General features: G+C 51.7%; 1 protein-coding gene across 3 annotated transcripts in view; it reads right to left on the bottom strand.

The window, feature by feature from the left end:
- Window positions 1-1,593: 1,593 nt before the first annotated feature.
- The window catches only part of LOC130535861 (alpha-1,3-mannosyl-glycoprotein 4-beta-N-acetylglucosaminyltransferase C-like), a 61,639-nt gene continuing 40,195 nt past the window's right edge, over window positions 1,594-23,037 (bottom strand). For all 3 annotated transcript variants that reach the window (XM_057051221.1, XM_057051220.1, XM_057051222.1), the window contains 3 exons: window positions 5,776-5,925; window positions 5,244-5,391; window positions 1,594-4,999 (listed from right to left, as the gene is read on the bottom strand). In XM_057051221.1, the coding sequence (XP_056907201.1) occupies window positions 3,843-4,999; window positions 5,244-5,391; window positions 5,776-5,904 (1,434 nt within the window). In that variant the 5' untranslated portion in view covers window positions 5,905-5,925 and the 3' untranslated portion in view covers window positions 1,594-3,842. The remainder of the gene's footprint in view (window positions 5,000-5,243; window positions 5,392-5,775; window positions 5,926-23,037) is intronic.

The raw sequence follows: 23,037 nt of genomic DNA, 5'->3' as shown, positions 1-23,037 counted from the left end.
CAGGATAATATCTGGAGCGGCGCGGCGTCGCGGGGAAGGACGCTCTGCTGTTGCTGGTGGGAAGCTGCGCGCTCCTCGTGCACTTCCTGCTCTTCTTTGGACGCCGACTGGTGGTGGAATCCTCCACTCTCATCTCCACCCGCAGCCATTTCCCTCCCAGATCTGGCAGATAAAAACGCATCCTGCTGCCTTCCCATGATGGTTCAATACCCGGGGGGGGACGCTGGCTCGGGCTTCTTGGCGTCTGTGGTAAGTGGCAGCTCATCAGCCTGTAAGCAGCTGAACACTGCCCCCCCCCCCCCCCCACACACACACGCGCGGTCTCGGCCAGGTTATTACGGCTCTTTCATCACCTGAGGCTGCCTAGTATTTACCTGCCGTCGGCTTTGCTTCCCTCGAACGCTACGCATTCATTTGTCTGTTTATCAAACCTCTTCTCTACCCCCCCATCCCAACACACACACACACACACACACACACACACACACACACACTCAGCCTGCGTGCGCAGCTCAGAGGGGTCCATGAAACGCGCAGCATCAAATGCTGTAATCAAAAGCCATTGGCAGCCCTTTGATGCGGCGCCGTTACATGCTTTCAAATCTGGAGTGAAGCAGCCTGAGAGAAGACAGGAGGAGGAAAAGAAGAGATCTGTTGTTCCTTTGATTAACTGCACGCTTCACACACGCATCCTGGATCGGAGGAGGGCTTCAGATCCACACGGAACCTCCAGAACAGGACGGCTCAGAAGGCATCGTCATGGCTGCAGGCATCACTGGCGTTGGACCTACACTCACCTTCTGCTGGGTTCTGGAGGACTCGGAAGGTCAGGAGAGAGGACAGAGGAGGCGCGGTCTCCGGAATGGTGACGTCGCCGGCACGCTGCCTGACTTTGATTTGTCATTTCTTTGCTGCGCTAGCCCTGTTAGCAACCTTAGCACTGTCACCACGTTCAGAGCCGGTCCGGGTCGCTCGCCGGTCCGAGGACGGTGAGCAGAATCTTAAAGAGCTGCGGGCCCGAGTAAAGCTTATAGGAGCCCCGTCAGGGTCCAACCGTGTGACCAGTCGCTCCGGTTTTCCCTATAGATGAGATCTTCTCTCATCAGCCACCATCGTGGATCTCTGCTAGCATCTGCAGATTAGATTCCGAGGGATTATTGGGCAGCGGCTCCTATTAAATAAACAGTTTTTATGAGCTAATTTTTGTCCGCCACCAAACAAATACACCCAGTATGAGGTGATGCAGCGTGCCCCGTAGCAGCGTTCCCCCACACGGACATTAAGTATGCAGCTAAAAAGCAGAACGCATGTGAATATTGAAATGAATAATGTATAGTTTATGCTCTGGGCTGTAAAGCAATCTCAGGCGCGCTCGCTGCAAGTTTCAAGGAGCTGCGAAAGCTCTGCATTTACATTTTAAATTTAAAAGGCTCATGCTGCACACTTCCAGGGAAGGTCATCAAAGGTCAAACTTTTTGGGTTTCAAAGACTTTCCAGGATGGTGCCGGTAGTTTTCCCAAAGTCTTCAAGGCATCAAAACTAAGGTCCCAGGCCGACGATCCGTCTTAACAGGAAACTCACGGAGCTGAAATCTGGCATTCATTCATTTAATCTAAGTCCATTTTTAATCCACTATATCCAATACAACATTTGACATGATACGTGTAAAAAAATATATGTCATCTTACAATACAGTACCATTTAGAGAACGATGGAAAGAAGAACGGACACGGAAACAACACTTCATCACACCCGCCCCACGGAACAATAAACAACAAACGTTAGCGTGAACCTGTGGGAAGGTAGCATCGTAGCTGCTACGCTAACGCTTCACGAGCAGAAGCTGCACGACAGATCAGAAATCCTGACACACACGAGGAGCTTCATCCACTGAAAACGCTTTTTGTTCATGCACTTTGTACATGCTCCACTGGAAGATGGCCCCCGCTCGGAACGCCCCCCCCCATCGTCACATTTAACACTTGCTGGGAGCCTCACAGCTAAAACTAGTAAATAAACTCGGTCACCTCCGTCCTCCCCACACTTTAGCTCCCATTTACAAGCCTCAGATGCCGAGCCGATGACACAGAGACTCCCTCTAAAGCCATCAACGTACAGTGGCTCTATATTTGTGCACGCCGCTCACTCGTGGCCTGGTGTAAATTGTGTTTTCTAACCGAGCCGCCAGCAGCAGGAAACGCTGCGAGCAGCAGTTTGTGACACCCACTTTAGGAATTTATGCAGCTTTTGTTGTTATCCCCAGATGTAAATGTGCCTATAAATCTGCAGCGCGCAGCTCTTTTTGGCTGTCGTCTTACTTTAAATAAAGATCGGACGGCCATTCCTCCTATAACGGCCCCATAACAGTTACGTTACCGGGGCGGAGACGCTTCACAGCCGCCGTTTACGCTTGTAAACCGGCCGACGGCCTCGCCCGTAGCACGCTAGCACGCTAACTCTGAGCTGAACCGGCGTCAACGGGAAGCCCGCACATGTGCAGCACAACGTACATCGTGCCCCCCCTGAGAAGCTGATCCACGCGGGTCGCGGCATCATTCGCCAAAATGAATGGCGGCGTTTCAGGGGATGTGGAGGAAAAACAATGCGGATCATTGTGAGGAGGTGGGCACTCTAATTCCATTTCAGATCACACACGAGGGATTAGCTGAGGGGGGATTATGGAGGCGCTGCCACATCTGGGAAAGGTCTCCGTCGGTGACACCGAGCTAGACCTCGAAGTCCTGAGGGAACTCCAGCAGCTCCTGTAAACATTTACCTCTTTATTGCACCTTAAGTGGTTCAATGGTTGTGAACAAAACGATGAGTCTTTTCGAAGCGCGGCGTCGAATCGCTCGCTCAGGAGGGCGACCAGGATGAGCTAATACTGCTAGCTAAACAACAAAATGACGGATGTGGAATTATGAAAATCTTCAAAGGAAAGCCGAGCGAGGTCTCCCCAAAGCGGCGGCGGCGGCGGCGTGAAGAGCGAGCGAAGATCAGAGAGCGGCGGCCGCGTAGCAGCAGAAACATCGCAGATGCGAGGGCGCAACGGCGAGGAAAGAAGGAATCCAGATCCTTTAGCTCCGGGGGCTGAGAGCGCGAGAGGCAAACACAGGCCAATTTTCTCTGAGAAAATTGTGCTGAAGGTGGGAAAAAAAGAGACCTATGAACACACCTGGGCCGTTCCTCACTGTGCAACCTAATCTGGGCTCCCGGAGACGGCGGCTGAAACAAACATCGTTTTCCTGTCGGCAGCTGTGACGGAACAGAGCTGGGAACAGACACGCCGACACGCCTGCCGCCACCCGAGGACGAAAGCAACAAACGCGCGTGTGGGAACGTGTGTGTGTGTGACAGGACGAATACTGAGGGCAACGGTGACCTCCGATGCGTTCGGGGGTTTTCTTTAAGGAGGAAAAGGGAGAAATTTGACAAAGCTTCCTGTTGGCTCGTTCATTAGCATCTGTCCCATTGAGCAACAGAAGAATTGGAGCGGGAGATTACGGAAAAGGATAATTACGCGAACGTTCCCGGTCTGTCAGCAACACTCCCTCCGCCAGTTACATTTGGAATCTTTGCAGGATAACGTCTGTTGCCTAATTTGATGCTTCGACCTTCAGGAAAATTCCGGAGATCCGAAGCCTTCGTCCTCGCCGCGTCCGATCAGCCCCCACGTCGGGGAACGAATGGGAAAAAAACTGTTGTTGGGAATGATCGGAGAGCAGATCCGTCACCACAGACACAACTCAGAACACGGTCCTGCAATCAAAACCCCAATAAACAAACAAACAAACAAACAAACAAACAATCGCGTATGACAAAGAGTCTGTGCAGGGCCGTCCTCACTGGCTGGGGGGCTGCGTGGTCCATAAACTGATGCTCCGGATGATCAGCCACTCTCTCTGACCGGCCGTCACCACGATGCGCACGCACTCAATGTCAAAGGCAATTTTGTGGTCGACATCCTGAACCTCGATGTTGCCGTTTTTAAACTCCCCTAACGTGATGAACGAGGAACACTGCTTCCCTTTCTTAGTCCCCACGAGCTTCTCCCCCACCTCCAGAGCTCCGTGGTGAAGAATGTCATTCTGGCGATCGTCGGAGCCGGTGGTGATCTTGATTTTGCTAATTTTGCTAGCGTTGTTGAAGACGATGACGAAGAAGTCCCCGGTGGACGGAGGCTTCCCCCAGAAGTACTCGTCCACGCTGCTGTAGGCCTTGGTGGCGTCGTAGTTCTCAAAGACGTTGATGTTGGTGTAGAGGCTGGCGGGAGGGTTGTCGGGAATGTCTATGGAATCTTCCTCAAAGTCGTCGTCCTTCAGCTTGTTCTCCGCTCCTTTGTAGGAAGAGTAGTAGCCCATGTGCTGGAACAGCGAGGGCTTGAAGCGGATCACGTCCCTCTGGGCCAGCAGACCCCTGAAGTGAATCAGGAGCCAGTCGCAGGGCATTTCCTGGTAGAACATGAGCAGGAAGTGGGCCAGGCGGGGCAGGTCTTTGGAGTGGTACAGCTTCCCGATGTAGCCCAGCTTGGAGAACTCCAGCATCACCCAGTAGGAACCTTCTCTGGAGGTGATCACCTTCTTCAGCGCCGTCAGGAAGTTCCTGGAGCAGCGCACGTCGTCCTCCAGCATAATGTAGAAGTGGGACAGGTTGGTGCAGAAGTTGAGGAGGAAGGCGTAGTCCACGTTCTGCTTGGAGCGGAAACGGACCCGGTCCTCCGGGTCGTTGTAGTTCCTCTTCAACCCCTCCAAGGACGGATAATACTGCTCCGGGGCCTGGATCACCAGGAGGCGCCCGGCGATGATGTGGTGAGGGAACTTCCTGGTGATTTCCTGCACCAGGTTCTCACACCAGACCAGGTCAAAGTCCGCCAGGTGGACCACGACCACGATCTCCTTCAGCTCCTCGTAGCTGGACTGATCAAAGATGGACTTGATGGTCTCCAGGAGGTAGTTCCCTCGTTTCCTCTTGACCGACGACAGGCCGATGGTCAGATACTCTGAGGACAATTCAGCAAAACATCAAAATGGACCCAGTGACAAAAGCGTCTCCTTCACATTTAAAGGAAGGAATTCCTCTTAATCAGCTGGTCCAGAACGTAAACGTTGCCTGAGTGACCAATAAACACGGCGACGGAGTGGAAGCTGGTGTAACGCCTCCGGTTTTCCTCCCCTTGGCTTCACATGTGCCGAGCTCATAAAAACACACAGTAAAATTCCTCTTTCAACAAAAGATAAACTCACTCTTGCGATTCAGCGGCGTTCCGGCCAAATAACGATAGGTGACGTTAATGGTCCCGGAGGAGTTACTGAGGTCTCTGAAGGTGTGAACGTACCGCTCCGAGCTGGCCGGGTGGACCGAGGTCTCCCGCAGCTGCCTTTTGTCCCCCTCCTGGACAACAACAGGACACACAAGCAGGAGAGAAGAATCATCCAGAGGTCCCGAAACCTCCGTGAAGCCGAGCGGATGGACGGGAAAACAGCCGAGGGCTCAAGCTAGCGCTTCATAATTGAAATGACAAACACGGATAATGTAGCGTGATCACCGGCGTTTGATGCCGTCCTGAATAAGACATAAATCATCTGGATGGTTTCAACCGAGTCCCTGTTGTGGCGCTTCCTCCTCAGAAACGAGCACTTCCAAAAGTGCCGAACTGGGAAGAGTGAAGGAGCGCGAGCGCCGGCCTGGAGTTCGCCCCAGGGCCTCTGAAGGGCCCGTGTTGTCGTGGCAACGGGGAATATTCAGGGATACAGGAAGTAAGAAAGCTGTACAAACCAGCACATAGCCGTCTTCAATGTAGAGGTTGAGGAAGAGGAGGAAGGTGATGAGGAAGCCGAGGAAGGGGATAGCAGAGCGTTTCCTCAGACACCTCATCTTGTCCAGAGATTTCCACAGGAGCCTCATGCTGCTCGCGGTCGGTGGGATCTGTGACGGGAAAACACGACAACATGGCGCGTTAGCTGCTAGCTGTTAGCTGCTTCGCTGCTAGCTGTTAGCTGCTAGCTGTTCTCAGGGTGAAATAATCTGCTCTGTATAGAAAAACCAGAAGAAAAGAGAAGGTGGGACCTCATCTTTACCCTCCATTTGTCCATGAAATCTGGTTGCACAATCCCATTGTATTAAAAATAAAGCATTCTTCTTCTGTTATTGTCAACTCAAATACCTTTATTTTCCATTGTCAACAACAGTGATTCTATTTGTACGGGGGAATGTAAAAGGTCACATTTGCTGTCAATCTGCACCACAAATGAGGAAGGACGTGACACGAAATCGATTCTTTTGTTGTTTGGAATAAAGCGAGTGAATAACATCGACCGTAAGTTCCCACAAAAACAAGACGGTTTGAAGCTCAGAGGAGGATTTAACATTTATATTCCCGAAGTCCGAACCGAGCTGAAATCCTGTCCCGTTAAAAAGGTCTTCCCAACAATCCGACGCTCAGCTGGGCGGCCACACGCATCCATCACGCCTGGGAGCCAACACTGTGGACCTGACAGCTCAGCTGTTTAAAGATGGGAATCTTTACGGATAAAACAGTGATTCCTGGCTCCCGAATGCAGGAGAAGGCATCGTTTAATAAAGCTGCGTTCAACACAAGCGCTGCAGGTTCTGGCCGTCGTGGCTCAGTCGGACGCTCGAGTCCTTCTGGAGCGTCAATAACTGTCAGGGATTCCGTCGGAGACGTGAGAGCGCTACACGATCCTTAACGGCCCGTCTCTCCGTCTCAGATGAACCCAGACAGGCTTCCTGCAGGAGGCGCCGTGCTCAACACGACAGCGCCGGGATGGATCCCAGCAATTATCGGGAACGCCGCTGGAGTTTCCACCGCCGTCAGTGACAACGTCTCCTAAATGAAGAGCGCGCTGGTGGGAGAAGCAATTAAAGAGCGTTCCGGAGCAGAGGTGATCTCCCAGATCGGTGTCTGTCCCGACGATACCAGACAAAGAGGCGCCTGTTGTTTCAATAATTCAGAGTGGAGCAGGATGGGGGGGGGGGGGGGGAGCTGTGGAGCACGCTCACGCCCGCCTCCCCGGGATTAAAGCTGACTTATGGAAGAAGAAACAAACCTTCAGGAAGCTTCGTCCCTGTTTGCAGCCATCGTTGAAAGGTTGTAAAAAGATGGGGAATCCTTGTATGTGTGTGTGTGTGTGTGTGTGTGTTGTGGCTCAGGGTCACCAGAGCAGAAATGGACTAAGTGTGTTTTAATGGCGTGCCGTCCTGACCGCCACTTCCTCGGATGTCTCCGCCCTTTCAGGACATCCATTACGGGCCGAGCGTGTGGACCCGGCCAGAGACCCCCGACCCTCCGCTCGCTGTGCTCACAGCCGCCAGCTCGCCACAGACGAAGCCATCGAGGGAACGGCGCTGCACTCAGAGGAACCCGGAGACCCGCCTGGTGGTTTTCACGCCATGACAGGGGACGGGCTTCGGATTTGTGTCCCGGCAGGAAGTCTCCCGGAGCGGCGTCTTATGTGGCGGCGCAGGGAGACGGAGACGGAGTCGCCGCCACCCTTTCAAAAGTTTACATTGGGAGGAGAGAATTCCAACCTTTCTCATTCAAAGGGAAACTGAAATGATTCCAACTTCTAAAAAAAAAAAAAAAAAATCCCACTTGTCATCAATCGGAAAAGCGTCTGAAGAGTTTTGACGCTTCTCGCTGATCTGAAGCTCGTTAGCAGCTCTCTGAGCTGACGTGTGCCGGGATTCATCCTCCGTGTCCCCCCCGACCCTCCACCCCGAATCTAATGGTGGAATCAGGCTTCAATGGAAAAACGGGACGCTCCCCAGTGAGGGGAAGGTAATTATGGTCTGGAATGCTGGAAAAAGAAGCAGGAAAATAAAAGCTTGCATCTTCTCCGTGTATCCGGAGTGATTCCAGATTCTGAACGCCGTAAACGGAGGAAAGCTGAAGGCTGCTCCGAGCGGACCGACGTGCCTCCAACCGGAGTCAGGTTGGCAGTAATTTCCCATCTCTTCTCCTCAAGGTTGAGCCTTTTAAAATGGCGTTCACGCAGTCGACGGCGAGGCCTCGGGAACGACGCCATCGGGACACAATGGATGGAACAAACAAACAAAAGCAGCATTATTTTTTGTGCAAATTCACCCCGGTGAGCCGAGAAAAGCCAAACAACCCAGATTAGATTGGAAAATCAAATATTGCTCTCCGGGTTTGGCAGGTTCACGCCGCCGCCGCCGCCGCCGCCGCCGCACGTCTCATTCAGACACAACAAACCCCCCCCCAATATCAATTCAGACTTCTCACTTCCCGAGATGAATAAAAAAGATGAATAAAAATGCAATTCTCTGGCATTTCATCGTGCCATCGTTCTTAAACGACTTCCTCCCCGGGGAGTCGGCACCTTCCAGAGAGACAAATAATCAATTAAGCTGCAGATTTACGGGATCCAGCCGCGGCTTCCTGTCAGGAATTCAGCCGCTTCCAGTGGATTCTCCTAACTGATAACACGCTAAAGCTTTTCTTCAGACGCATGAGAACAAAGCAGCTAGTTTGATAATAACTTCAGCTCTTGAAGAGCTTTACCAATTAGCACGCCGCCACTTCCTGTCCACTCCCCCGGGACCCCAGGTCCCATTTTTAAAGGCCCAGCGATGGAAAATAAGGTTTTAAAGATTTGGTCCTAAACTTCCCTCCCATCACTGTCATGCTCTTTAGACGCGGTCGACACGGCCGACGTAGCTGCGGTCACCTTGATCAGAGCTGTTTACCGCCATCGCTAACGTGCTCGCGGCCACGGGAGCCAATCAGCATCCTCGCTGATGATGTCACCTTCACACAGGTTTGTGACATAAGCTGCTTCTCATCTGTTTCACAGATGCTTTAATGGTCTCGGGTAGCAATCCCCATCCCTTCTGGATCCCACTCTGGATCCCAGGCGCCAGGGCCACAGACAGATGTACCACCTCGCCCCCCCCCCCGGGCTCCCCTGTCATACACTGTCAGCAGCTTGAGCTCGCTCGCTGTGTTGGTAGACGAGTGTGAGCCTCTGAATGAGATATGTTCCCTCTGGACACGCTGTCCGAGGCTGCCCCCCCCCCCCCCCACCCCCCCCCCCCCCGCCCCCCGCCCCCCCCGCCACCGGCGTCTCCACCAACTGCTACTGCTGCCGTCCTCTCGAGGGGGACGCGAGCAGCCCGGTGACAGCGGGACGTCCAGCTGCTCTCCCACAAGACGCTGGTGAGAACAATACAGAGGGATGCAACCCCTCCAACGATACAGCAAATTGCTAATCACTCCCGAGCAGCCGCGTCTGTAGGACAATTCCACGTCCTTGCTGTCCGAGCACAATGCCTTGTTCTCCTTCCAGGATATGCTGGACGCACCAACAAAGCTCTTCCATTCATTTAGCATCAAGGTTGTTGGTTTTTTCCCGTCTTTTTATCATTTCAAGAGCAGCGCTGGTGCGTCGGGCGGCTAATGCCAAGCATTGATGCTGACATCAGAGCGACCAAAAACACTTCCTGGCCCTTTCGGAACCACGCTGCACTCATCCAGATCATACAGCACCGCGTGTTATTCAAATATGACTGCAAATTGATTGATTGAAAGGACTTTTTTTAGATCCCCCCCCTCCCCGTTTGATTTCTAGTTCCTGGCTGGAGACAAAGGCCACGTGTGATTTACAGCTCTGAATGGAAATAGCTGTAATGACGCGGTGTCCATTTACACGTGGCGGAGACGCACTCTGGCTCCTCTGGAACGAGTGTTGAATGTTCTAAAGCTCGTTCGCTGCTCCCGCGGTGGTGCTGGGGGGGGGCGCAGCCCTCCCCGGGCCCGTCCGAGTGTTTGGTACGATGGCCTAGATGAGCTCAGATTAGGTCGGGCTGCACTTGGGAGAGATGGCGTGGAGGACCGAGGCAGCGCCGGCTTACTTCCACTCCAAAACACACTTGACATGATGAAGCATGAAGATGCATGCAGAAGGTCACTATTAACCCCCCCTTCCCCCCCCTCCCCCGTGTGAGGCTGTTAAGATGCAGTGCTGATGTAAATGATTGCCTACATATGACACACTGGATAATTAGTATCTGTGAAATACTCCTGAGGAAGAGCATATTTAATTAGCGCTTTGTTCTATCAGGCTGGGCTAATGCAACGCGAGGCTCTGCGACTTCCGTCTGCGTCTGACATCATGTGTCACAAACATATGCTGCTGCGCCCCACAGGCACAGGCCTGCATTAAAGCACGGAGCCACGTGAACTAGCAGCCAGCCTGTCATCGTGTTCTCCGCTCAGAAAGGAAGGGAAAGAGAAAAGGGCTGGACGACGGCTACGGGCAGGAGAGGGCTTGGGAAAAAGGAGATTTGGGAGCGCCCTGACGGCGCTTACAAAGCCGAGGTCACCTCCAGGTCAACTCCGAGAAAATGAGAAAATGGTTGAAGGGGCAAAAGGCAGATAGCAGCAGAATCCTCATTCAGCAGCGGGGGGGGGGGGGGGCTGGCAGGCCTTCCTAAAGGCTCCATGGTGGAACCAGGACTGGCGGACACCGTAGGATGGCCCAGTTTCTCCCACTATACAGCACCGACGCCAAAGTGCTCTTAGGAAATGAAGCAGACGGAGGACGGCCAAACATTAGCTGAGTGGACCGGCGCCAGCGTCCAGTCACACAGGGTCACCGCGGGTTTGAGTCCTGGACCGGCGTCACCACTGTTCACCACTACTAACTAATGAGGGGATGAGAAGAGTCTCCTGGAAGCTCAACGCACCCCGGACAAACTAGCTGCTGCCTTTTTTAGGTCCAGTCCCAACAAACGGACCTGAGGGGCAGCCTGGCGATGGTCAGGTGACCTGCCCCCAGCGTGTTCCGGCCCCTCTCCCAGTGGCTGCTGGGACAGACTCCAGCACCCCTCAGGACCCTAATTAGTGAACGAGTGGTGAAGAGAAAATGGATGGATGGGTCTGAAACCTGCGGCCCTTCTGTTCCGGGTCATCCCTCCTGTTTGTGTAAATGCAGGCTGTTCTCCCCGCTGCTGCCCCCCCCCCAAGTGCAACGTCTCTTCAACGCTGAATTCTTCTTTTGTGGCTTTGCCTTGAAGAAGACGATTTTTCCAGTTCAGCTCGAGAAACGAGCGATCAGTTTTTACAGTCCTGAAGCGGCGACGGAGGGAGCCCTCGGTCCTGGGGAGGAGTTGGTCTGGAGGCAGAACCCTGCTGAGATATGGAACGGATGGGAGAACATCCCAGAACCTCACGTTCTGGGGAGTCTCCCGCATCACTATGTGATGAGGGACGTGCAGGATGTCCGATCACTAGAAGACATTTGTCTCCAAATATCAGCAGATTCAAAACAGCTTGACTCAGCTGTGATGCTGATGCAGAACCAAGCAGACGTTCATGGCCAACAACAGCGTCTGTGACCTCTGACCTCTGTGGTTAACCAGCTCCGTGACTCAACTTTCATGACAGCGGATTATTGGAACGTTAAACCCTGTGTTTCAACTCCCCTCGCCAATAATTCCCTTCTGCAATCATTATTTTTGCAGTTCAAGTAGTCCAGTTGCTGTGGGAAATGGATCAAAAGACCGCTTGAAAAACCCAGGGACACTTGAAGGCACCATGCCCAAACCTTCCCCCGGCCAGACGTGTTGTGTCGCCTTTTGTGCTGCCCGGACCCGTCTCGCAGCACGCGGAGCCTCACAGCAGCATTAATGTGTGACGTGTGTTACGAGGCAGAGCGAAGCTGCGCAGCAGCGGCCTGAAACGTTCCTCCGACAGCTCCAGAGATGAAGGCGCGCCCGCAGCGCGTCCGCCCGCGGCCGGCGGGATTGTTTCTCCTGAATATGACTGTTGTGTAATTACCTTTCAGGTGGACGCGCTGCTGTCAGTCTGAGGCGCTGACGAAGGACGCCCTCTACCTTTGAAGTGCTTCCTCTCGCCTCAAGTAAAAAGAGTTCACAACCGAAGAAAAAAAAGGAGAACTTTGTTTGCTAGCAGCCTGCGGCCGGCGTTCAGCCGACGCCTCTGATGCTGAAATTACATATTCAGAACGTTGGTGGTAAAAGGCGCCGAGGAGAGGCAGAATCCTGTCAGGGAGACACATTTCTGCACTCTGTTCCAGCACCGGAGAATCAGGAAGCCAGGAAAAGCTGTGTGGACTGTGCCCCCAGTCCCGGCCTCCACCCGGCACCACAGGAAGTTCTGATCAGCATCGGGACACTTTGGACTGTTGAGAGCTTTAGATGAGCTCGTTACTGGCCTCCACCTGGGGACCCTACAGTGATTAGGCTGCTGTCCTAACTGGACTCCACCTGTCCGAGCTTCCCAAGCAATTTTCCAGCTTCCTGTACAGTGAACGCATCTTGCGGTTGCAGTGAATCTACTCGTTATAGCGATTAAGCCATAATGAATATGAAGTGGTCCTTAGTCCCAATTAATCTCATTTTAAATGGCTGCTTCTGTCCAGATGCCATTTTAATAAGCCACTGTTTGTCCCACAATCCGTACGATTTGTTGACATAAAACCGACCGGATGTATTTCACTTAGTTTGAATCAAAACCAAAAAAAAGAGAATAAAATGATGTAAAAGAAGGTGTGGGTAACATGTGAGCTGCTTGGTAACGCTGGAGGGGCTCATTCACAGCGACTCTCCCATCAAACTGCTCTGAAAATAACAGTGAGAGCTTTTAGCTCTTAGCAATGACATTATTAAACTCAGGAAAATCTAGTTTGTCTCCATAGGATGAAGCCGCTCTGACGCAAATTTAGATGGAAAATCTTTATGGGCAGCTCATAAACAGAAGCTCCGTGCCGGCACAGCCTAATTCTTTTTTTATTGCATCATGAAATCCACCTCACAGAGGAGGTTGCTGGAATGCAGTAAAAGGAGAAGCTGAATGTGGTCGGACGCGGAGCCGTCCTGCGTCACAGCCCAAAACTGCTGAGAGACGGATCAAACGGGAGCCGGCATCGCGAGCATGTCAACAGCGCTGCTTTCAGAAGAAAACAAATCTCTTATTATCGACCGGGAGGCCGCCGACGGCTCCTCGGCCTGCTTGAAGGTGTGTATTTACCCACCAGGGTGGAGGGGCCCCGCGACCGTCGGCATCCCAGCAGTTACCCTTCAGCAGCCGGCCGACCGGAGGGCCAGACCCCATTAAAGATGCATGTGACCACCGAGTTGAGCCTAAAAATCTTCACGGCTTCGTGTTGCTCCGGTAAAATATTCATGATCCACACCTCCGCGTGAGTGTGAGTGTGGTGTGAGTGTGTGTGTGTGTGAGTGTGAGTGTGTGTGTGTGTGTGTGAGTGTGTGTGTGTGTGTGAGTGTGTGTGTGAGTGTGGACCTCGGAGCTAAGGTGGCTCTTGCTCTCGTGTGGCCAGGACATACGTCAGTATTTTGGCAGCAGAGGTGCCTCATGTGTCATGCAGAGAGACAACGAGTGTGTGTGTGTGTGTGTGGGGGTGTTCGTGTGTGTGTGTGTCTGACTGACAGGTTGAAGGAGGGCTTCATATTCAGAGTGTGTGTGTGTGTGTGTGTTGTGTGTGTGTGTGTTTTGGGGTAAAGGTCCCGCATTGAACCGTCTGACTGCAGGTAATCGAGGAGCACTTTCAGAATAAAAGCATGACTGCTATAAATTTTATTCTAAACAATAAAAATGAGTTTTGGGGGTCGGATAAATGTGGGTAAACGTGGGTAAATGTGGGTAAATGTGGATAAATGTGGGTAAATGTGGATAAATGTGGGTAAATGTGGGTAAATGTGGATAAATGTGGGTAAATGTGGATAAATGTGGATAAATGTGGGTAAATGTGGGTATTGTGTTTTGTGGAATTGTCCTATTTCATCTTTATTTTTCCCTAATTATTTCTTTAATTCTTCTCTTTAATCTCTCTTCAATTATTTCTCTCTAAGGGATAAAATGGTTTCATTGACTAAAGGCCGATACGTCCTTGGTCGCTAGGCTAGTTTAATGAGCGCTGTCACTTTATTAGCGTCTGCACTTTGTGCCCATGTGACCCTTCTGACTGGTGAAAGGAAGCGGGAGATTTCAGTTGCTACCTGTCCACATTCTCACCTGGTGTCGGCTGCTGGGTGAGTTTATTGGGTTTCTAACTTTCTGCTGGCTTTGTCATCTGCTGTCATGGTGGCTCCTGCGGTGCTGTTGGGGCTACTTGGTAAAGCTAAGGATAAGTTCTGGATAAGTCTTGGGTTTGTTTGGTATACTTGTGTCACTCTCATTGTCTCCATGCTCCTAAACTTAAATATTGATATTGTGATGTTGTTAATGGAGATGGATTTGGTGTTTGACCGTCTTTCTGAAGCTTTAATGTTTGTTCAGGTTGCTTTTTCCCTTGCTTTGGAATGTTTGATTGTTTGACCAGCTTGTAGCAAGGATGTCCACTTCCTGGTTTGCCCAGTGTTTTCTGGGAGCTGTAGTCCAGCTGTGTTTCCTCTGGAGAGACAGAGGCTATTGGGGCTGCTGGGCTATATCAGATATGAGACGTACATAAATGCTTGGGATTTGCTACTTTGAATGTTATTAATGTGTTTCAAGATTTCATTTGCTGCTGATATTTGAATATGATGCATAATATGTGTGAAGTATTTAAAATGCATTTGTTCACTGACATCATGCTATTGAACTTTTATGCCCCATCAGGATACAAAATGAATTAGTCGCATTTTAAAACATCTGGTGTAATGCTGTTTAATATTGAAATGTGTATGTAAATGCTGGAAAGTTGTGCTTATAATGCACATGAGTGAAACCTTGATTTCCTGATTTCAGGTTTATTACCTGCTCACCGCACTTTGGAAATAAAAATAACAAGTGGAAAAATTGAATAGAGTAATATCCTCATAGTTGGATGATGCACCCTCCTGGCTCTCGTAGCTGATTAAAGGTGACCCTGCCCCGGTGCATCTTTCTGTGAATGAAGTGTGTCAGAGCGCCCTCTAGGAGAACTGGCCGTCCTCTTCGGCGTGTTTTTGGGATGGATTTGTGGTTTTGAGCTAGTAAAGTTCCACCAAAGTTCCGTACAGAACACACATTCCTGACATCCGTGGGCATCTTTCCCAGCCTGTCAGTCACAGCCAGACTGACGCGTTGCTTTTCTGATCCATTTGGTCTCCAGAGACTCAAATAGTTTCAGTCCGACTAATAAACCGTCAAAGAGTCTAAAAATATCCAGCAGCCGCTTCGTTCCGGACACAAAGGGAAACACGACAAATGGCTGTCAGACAGCGATCAAGCTGTCCTGGAATTACTGAGCTGCTTCCTGTCTGGGAGTGCAGAGCAGCACAGCACTCGGCGCAGCGGCACCAGAACCAAGTGCTGCTGCTGCTCTGCTGCTGCTGTGATTCTGATGCTGTTGCTGTGAGGCTGCTGCTACTGTTGCTTCTGCTGTGTTGCTCTGCTACTGTTGCTGCTGCTCTGCTGTTGTGATGCTGCTGCTCTGCTGCTGTTGCCCTGATGCTGCTTCTGCTGTGTTGCTCTGCTACTGCTGCTGCTGCTGCTGCTGTTGCTCTGATGCTGCTCTGCTGCTGTTGCCCTGATGCTGCTGCTACTGTTGCTTCTGCTCTGATGCTGCTGTTGCTCTGATGATCTGATTCTGCTGCTGTTGCTCTGATTCTGCTGCTATTGCTCTGCTCTGCTGCGCTGCTGCTGCTACTACTGTTGCTCTGATGCTGCTCTGCTGCTGTTGCTCTGATTCTGCAGCTATTGCTCTGCTCTGCTGCGCTGCTGCTGCTACTACTGTTGCTCTGATGCTGCTCTGCTGCTGCGTGCGTGGCCCCGTGCTTTGATGCCAGCAGTGAGCCTCGCTCCATCTTCTCTCACCTGGTTTTCTGGGCTCAGGTTGCTGCGTGGTCGATTATTGCCGTGTGTTCAGGAAGCGCGACACTGCGGGCGCTCAGCCAGGGGCCGCTCGCTCGTCTGAGCCTCACCGGCTGTGAAATGCCCCCCGCTGACAGGCAGGGAGGGGGGGCAGCACAGTTCAGACTGTAGCTCGCCTCTGTTGGCGGGAGGCTCCAGTAAAGCTGAAAGAGGCTCATAACTTTGCACCGGCGTCCTCGGCAGCTCAGGTCGACCTGCTGGAGCGGAGACGAGTCGTCTCCCTTTAGTTTCCAACGAGCCGTTTTCATTATTTTGCCCCACTTATCAAACTGGGACACGCGATGGCTCCTGCACGGTTCGGTCGCCACTCCTGCGCAACCATAAAGCAGAAAATCTCCATCCAACTGACGTTTCACGCTGGGGACGGCGCCGCCGCTAACTCCCGCCCGAGCTGGCATTTGGAAGTCGGACGCGGCCTCCCCCGGGACGCGAGCCGTGTTGTCAGGAAAGAAGGATTTTTTTATTCTTTCACTTTCATTCTCCACTTTGGCAGCTGCGGAGCGACCGGCCCCGGTGAGCCGACAAAGCCCCCGCGTTCCAACGTACATGCTGCACAGCAGGGAGCCTCTCGAAATAGACAACAACAAATATGCACGGCGTGTTTTTCGTGGCGCTGTAACGGAGCAGAAGGGAGCGGGAGCATGCGAAACATCTCAGCATTGCTGTGGACACGGTTGTCAGATGGTGCCGCTGCTTCCTGCTGCAGCTTTTGTTGCAACACGGACGAGCAGAGGACGAACACGCAGCTTCCTCAAGGAGGCCAGAAAATAAAAGCAGCCTTCTGAGAACTATTTTCAACGACCTTGGCAGCAAGGTCGTTCAGTTGGAGGAATCTTCAGAATAACGAGAACAAATAACACAAACAGCACGAGAGGAGTCGTGTGAGGAGATGAGAAAAAGCTCGTTCCACAGAACCAGGACAGACGGCGCGCCTGATCGTTTTACCTGTAACGAGGGCTAATTAAATGATAACGCCACACATCACTGTTACGCGTTTGCTAGCATCTGTCTTCATGTGACCGCGGACGCCATCCAGTGCAGCGCGCAGTGCACGGCGCTCATAAACGCCAGAGTCAGGTCGTCATTAGCAGTGAAATAAGTTGATCACAAACATTCCTGCGTTCAGCAGAAATGTAGCGGCAACACGTTCGATCCCGAGCGGCCTTCTTCGACGACATAAATCAGGATGTTTTCTTCCAATATTTCCTCATTTGTGTGGGATGTGAAAATCTCCCTTTTCTTTTTATGGACCAAACAAACAAATATTTTGGCCTCGTTTCCGTCTGAATGGACGAGGGATTACTTCTCACACGGAGCGTCGCTGCTCGGAGCGCTGAACATTTGTAATGATCCTCATCAACGCCGTCGTTCTCCGGTTTAGCTGAGGACCCGCGGACCCGTTTCCGTGGGCCTTAACGGGGGCTGTGGAGCTCCAAACTGGGCTGTTTGTTCCACAGCAGCACAACAGATCTCACTGATCCTTGAGATGCTTTTGTGGGAGATCCTCGTGGGGCCACATTAACGGAGCGTCTCCGACTGTCCGACCCAGCAGAGCTCTTTCTTCTGCTGCAACCTCTGTGTTATTCATCATAACTGGATCAAATTTAAGAATTGCAGCTGAATTATTGGCCCATGTCCCATCACATCTGAGGTAATTCATTCTCCCCCCTCCCTCTGGTTAAATTAGATTAACACCGGAGCCTTGGCTCGAGTAAAGAAATGGACATTGATCCATTTAACCTTGTCCACAGCCCATCTCTATTCCGCAGCCCTTCGGCCTCGCTGTGGATGTGACTGAGGGCTGCAAATTCCTTTATTACCACCTCTGCTAATGGGCAGAAATAAACCAAAAGACTGTTTTCCTTGTTGATATGTAGGAATTATAGTCTTGTCAAGAGGACGGCAGACTGTTCAATTATATGCCGAGTTCCCTCCTGACGGGAGCAGCACAGCAATGATCCAATCAGCAGCGAGTCCTCTGGTTAATATGGCCTGTCACGTCTGAGCTCCCTTATCTCTGCCTAATGCCGCTCAACGCCAAAGGGGCATCGTGGACAAATCATTCCAATTGATTTAGAGTAGCGAGAAGCCGCCTCCTCCAGCAGAGTAAATACCAGGCTGGCTGAAGGAGGCTTGATGGCGGAGCTTTTGTCCGGACCGGCTGCAGAGTGCAGGCATGGCTAACAGCTGACATTTAACAGAGACAACAGCACCACCTTCGCCCCATTTAGCACATCCAGAACAAAAACTGGGCCCATTCCCACGGCTGCCCAACCAAAGCGTGCGTGCGTGCGTGCGTGTGTGTGTGTGGGGGTGTGTGTGTGTGTGTCAGTGCAGTTACGCTTTCTCAAAAAAGTTGCGACATTTGCAGGTTTCCTTTTAGAAACAAACCTCTATTGGATAAAAGGTTGAAGATGGACTTCTGGGAATGTGGAAGTGCACATGTGGGTCATGAATAAAGCAACGGCGTTTTCCTGATGAAGGACTGGGAATCTGGGAATGGCCCACTCACACCCGGGATCGGCTGCTCCACCGGCTCCGCCAGCGTCGACTTGCTGCTTGTAATTCTCTCGGGAGATTGGACCTGACAATCTTCGTCTCGCCAGACACAAAATCCTGTTTATCTGTCGAGACGAGCGCCCGCTATTCTCTCCACAGCTCTGCCCGCAAGCGCTCCGAGCCGACTGAGTCTTGGACGACATGAAGACGCGGCCGATAGGAAAACCGGCGGTGCCACCAATAATCCTGACACGGAGAAGATTGGTCAGCCATCTCCGGCTGGACTGCAGGAGCTCATTCAGGACTTCAAATAAGGAGAGAAAAACAAACAGTTTTCCCCCAACATTAGTTAGCTTAGCTTAAAGTCTGGCGGTGGATGGAAGCCTGTTAGCAGGCAGACTCCAGCATCATCAGAAGTCCTGTGTGACTCTTCTATCCAGGATTGTTGACTATAGAGTAATCTAGTGCTTAGCTGAAGTTGATTGTAGAATTCTGAGGCTCCATGAACCAAAGCCTTTAGACAGTCTCCAGATCACTTCTGCGCGGTGGCTTACCCACAGTTTGTCCACATAAGAGAGACTAAAGACAGAAGGATTAGAGTTTTAAACATGGCTTGAAGAGGACAAATGTGCTCAGCCGGGGAGAGAGATGGCAGCCGAACGGAGCGGCGAGCCAAGGCGCCGGCGGAGAGTGCGAGGGAACTGTCGATGGGGTTTGTTGGGTGGAAAGGAGAGATGTGAAGCTAAGGTCAGGCAGATGGCGGCTGATAATGAGGATGTAGCGACGCAGGGAGGAGGGGAGGCAGGCTGGACTCCAGCTGGGCTCTCCACAGAAACACGCAGCGTCCTGCAGGGACAACGGTGCGAGGAGGAGGGACGGAGCGGCACCGACACAGCTAGCCCAGTAGCTGCGCGTAACCTTTAGCAAGAACACATAAATGTGACAAATATTTTAGCATCTGCGCCTGTGAAATTCCCAAACTCCTTCTGGGATCATTCATTTCAGGTGGCTCGACCCCACCGCCGTTCGTGAGTCGACATTAATGCATAATTAATAAGAAACAAATGACTGTGCTAATGAAATGTGTGTGTGTGTGTGTGTGTGTGTGTGTGGCTGTTTGAGGGAGAGAGCGAGAGTTTGCAGGATGTCAAAAACATTCACGCTCGTCTAAAATGTGAGGGGATGACACCTCAATGGATGGAAAACTATCCAGAATTTCCTTCCAAGATTCCAGACCGTATTCCCAAACTGGGAACGTTTGTAACAAGGTCAAAATAATAAGCTTCATCGATACGGGGGTAAAAATCTCAGCTTTACAATCATCAAAAAGAAAAAGTGTAGCCAAAAGGACGACGCCGCTTTTCCCGTGGATGTTCCCGAGCACGTCCAGATGGGAATCACTTGGAGATGAGAAGGGGACTGACAATTAAGGATCTCCAGGAGACGTTGGGAGAGCAGATGGCCGAAAAGAAGAGATCTTTTAGAAGGAGAGCGCGGCAGCTGCAGCATGAAAAGAGGACGCAGAAGAGGGAACGGCCCAAGAATCCGAGGGTGCGGCACAATTCCCCACAGCTGGAGGAGGCCGTACGTCACAGCCACAAACGAGGAAGAGACATCACGGTCGATGGTCGGGAGCCTGCGGGCTTCCTTAGCGGAGACCCAGGAACGATCTGAGACCGGACCGCTGAGTCGGCACTTTGCTGTTAACAAGATATCTCCACCAGATGCTGCTGGGTTTCGGAATGTTCTGTTTTTCCGTTTCAGTGAAACACGTCCACTTTATTGAGTGCACCCCCCCCCTCCATCGGGCTGTGATGACGACGGACAAGCACCAATGATTTTTTTTCATTAGCAACTTATATCAATATTCCGGATGACATTCCAGACGACGCATCTCAAGCAGACACCACAGTGAACTATTAGCATTAGCATTGATCCAATGGTCACATCCACGGGGGGGTCAGAGCCAACTGAACTTTGTGCTCGCTGCTCCGTGACACCCCCCCCCCCGAGGACGGTTGCATCACGACTGAAGCTAGGGGGCGGGGCCTGTTCAGTTCGCCGCATGGTTTAGTTTGGCTCCGGGTTAGCGTGGGAGAAAGCTAACGGGACCGTTGATCTTCATTTATGACGCGCTGTCTGATCTTGGCTGCTGGGCCAATAACAGCATCAGTTTAAAGCCTTTCATTACGGAGGGGGCAACACTCCAACGGCGACCGCCGTTTCCCCTTGGCGGCTGGAAGGAGAAAATAAAGCACGCGCAAAGGCTCAAGCTCCACACGGGATAAAATCTATTCTCTGTTATTGCACTGCTGCTGCTCGAGGGCCTTCAAGCTAAAGGTAACGCCCGGGATAAATTTATGGCCGAGCTGCTCCATGTTCCATGAGGGCTCCGAATTGTCCGGATTGTTAGAGTCACAACCAAAATGAGGAATGACCCTCTGGAGACGAATCAACGGTGACATACGATATCCTTCAAATGGGAACGTGTGCTGTGTTAGCAGCTAATGCTTGATGCATGACTACCACTGCTGCAGGAGCCTGGCGTCCACGTGCGCTCTTTTCATTAAACCTCCCAGCTGACGAGACACCCCGCCATTCCGAACTTGGCCGGATCAGATTTCCACCATTCATTCCTCCTCCTCGCCAACCCAGACTGATTTGTGGGGCTGCTCTTTGCCAATTAATCAAGAGCCGGAGCAGAAGCAGATTGGCAACATTTCAGCTAAGCTAATAGGGCACTAAAGTGGCTGCACGTTCCCATCTTTTATAGGGCATAAGTCCGTCCATTAAAGCAGGACAGGGCTCCTCCAGGGCCTAACTTTTGTCGTCACGTACTAAATAATAATTGGTTTACCAAAGGTTAATAGCTCAATAGATACCAGGCCATTGGAATTTAATTGTGCTGTTAAATGCCGTCGTTGATTCTGCAATAGCTCATTTGACTTGGAGTGAATGAGAACTCAGTCCGAGTCCCCGCTGACTCATGAAAGTTGCTAACTGACGCGCTGTCTGTGCCGGCAGCTCAGACCGGACTTTCTGGAACTGACAATTCCTCTGCTTTTCATTCATTAATTAAGGACTGTCTTTGATTTTCCTGCTGTCGGCTTTATTAGCGCTGGCAGATACACTCAAGTCAGCAACCTCAGCCGCACACGGGAGCCGCCGTCTCCCTCGGCTGATAATGGGAACATTAAAAAGCCGAGCTGGGAGTTTGGGGCTCCATCCGGTTATGCATATTAATTCTCAGATCCTCAACAGTGGGTTTAATGGAAGTTGGAAAAGATGCTTTCTGAAATCACCCTTTTGAAAATATGTTTAAGAGTCTATAAACAAGACAAACTCGATCATCCGAGCAGCCCTCCGTTCTGGGGGTCCCGGATTCGCGCATCAACAGGTCTCCGATTCTCCTTAAATGTTCTTCCCATTATCCTCCTGCTTGTTGTTGCTGCATTAATATTTAATAGCAGAGACCAAAAGAAAGGAGGTGTGCGGTTACACATCAAGGAGGGTTTTTTCCCCGGGGAAGGCATTCTGTGCACGTCCTGTCAGGAACGCACCCTAATGGAGGCCTCATGAATTATGAGGACATCCGCCGCCGCTATCGGCTCGTTCCAAAGTGACGCCTGGCTCGGGAGCGCTGTATCAAATGAACCTGGAGCAGACTCCCTTTGCTGGTTATCAAACATCCCCTGGCAGGTCTGCTCAGATAGCGCACAATCAAGTCAACTAAAACGTAATTACTTTGTTTACTTACTTCCTCCCCCCGTCTCCAAGGGCAGATGTGACCCAATTAGACCAGCCTGATCATCATCCCCATATCTTTGTCCAACTTAGAGGCTGAAGCCGCTCCAGCACCACTGGGCCTTTACGTCACACAGACTCCGGTCCTCACAATCCAGTTGTTGCTGGTTTTCCTCATCCCTGCTCGGTCGGCCGTGCACCTTAAACTCAAACCCTCTCTGGCAGACGCGCCGCTAAATTTCCCTCGGATTTTGGCTTAAATGCTCCTTTCTACAACAAAAACATCCTAAATGAGGCTGTTGAAGCCGTCTGAGCAGCAGAACATTCTGAAGTGGTTTCTTACTTTAAAGGATTTCAGCCGTTTGATTCAACACACGCACGCACACACACACACACACACACGCACGCGTCAGTAGGTGTTGATTTACATAACGAGTATTACAGACGAGGATTGCATTAATCCTCCCGAAGCAGGAAAACGCCCCTCCACTCTTCGTTTCGTGCACGCCGAGGCTGTGCACGCCGAGGCTGCGCACGCCATCTGCCACGCAGGTGACACGAGCACCGCTGGTGAACGCGAGGCCTCCTCATTTTCTGCCGCCCTGTTTAATGATAAGAGCCATTTCTTTTGTCCACACGAGATAAATTTCCATCTCCATGTTCCCCTTAAACCCCCCAAAGGAATCTGCCCCCCCCACCCCGAGGCAAAACAGCCCCCGAGGCTGAAACCGTGAGCGGGGGTCGGTAGAATCAGATTAACCATCAGTTTCCCGCCGTTTTTGTTGCTGCCAAACATTTTGACGAGACTGTCAGGCGGAACGCTGCTGTGGCTCGGAGAGCCGCCATTCCGGGCACCTGACCCCTCGGAGCGTCCAAACACCAGCCTTCCGTCTCCGACTGCTCAACCTGTCAATCTGCCCGTCCCCCCCCAAAAAGCT

The sequence above is a fragment of the Takifugu flavidus genome, chromosome 13, assembly GCF_003711565.1.
Source record: "Takifugu flavidus isolate HTHZ2018 chromosome 13, ASM371156v2, whole genome shotgun sequence".
Lineage (NCBI taxonomy): Eukaryota > Metazoa > Chordata > Actinopteri > Tetraodontiformes > Tetraodontidae > Takifugu > Takifugu flavidus.
Note: the sequence above shows the minus strand (reverse complement) of the source record. Positions and strands in the feature narration are given on the sequence as shown.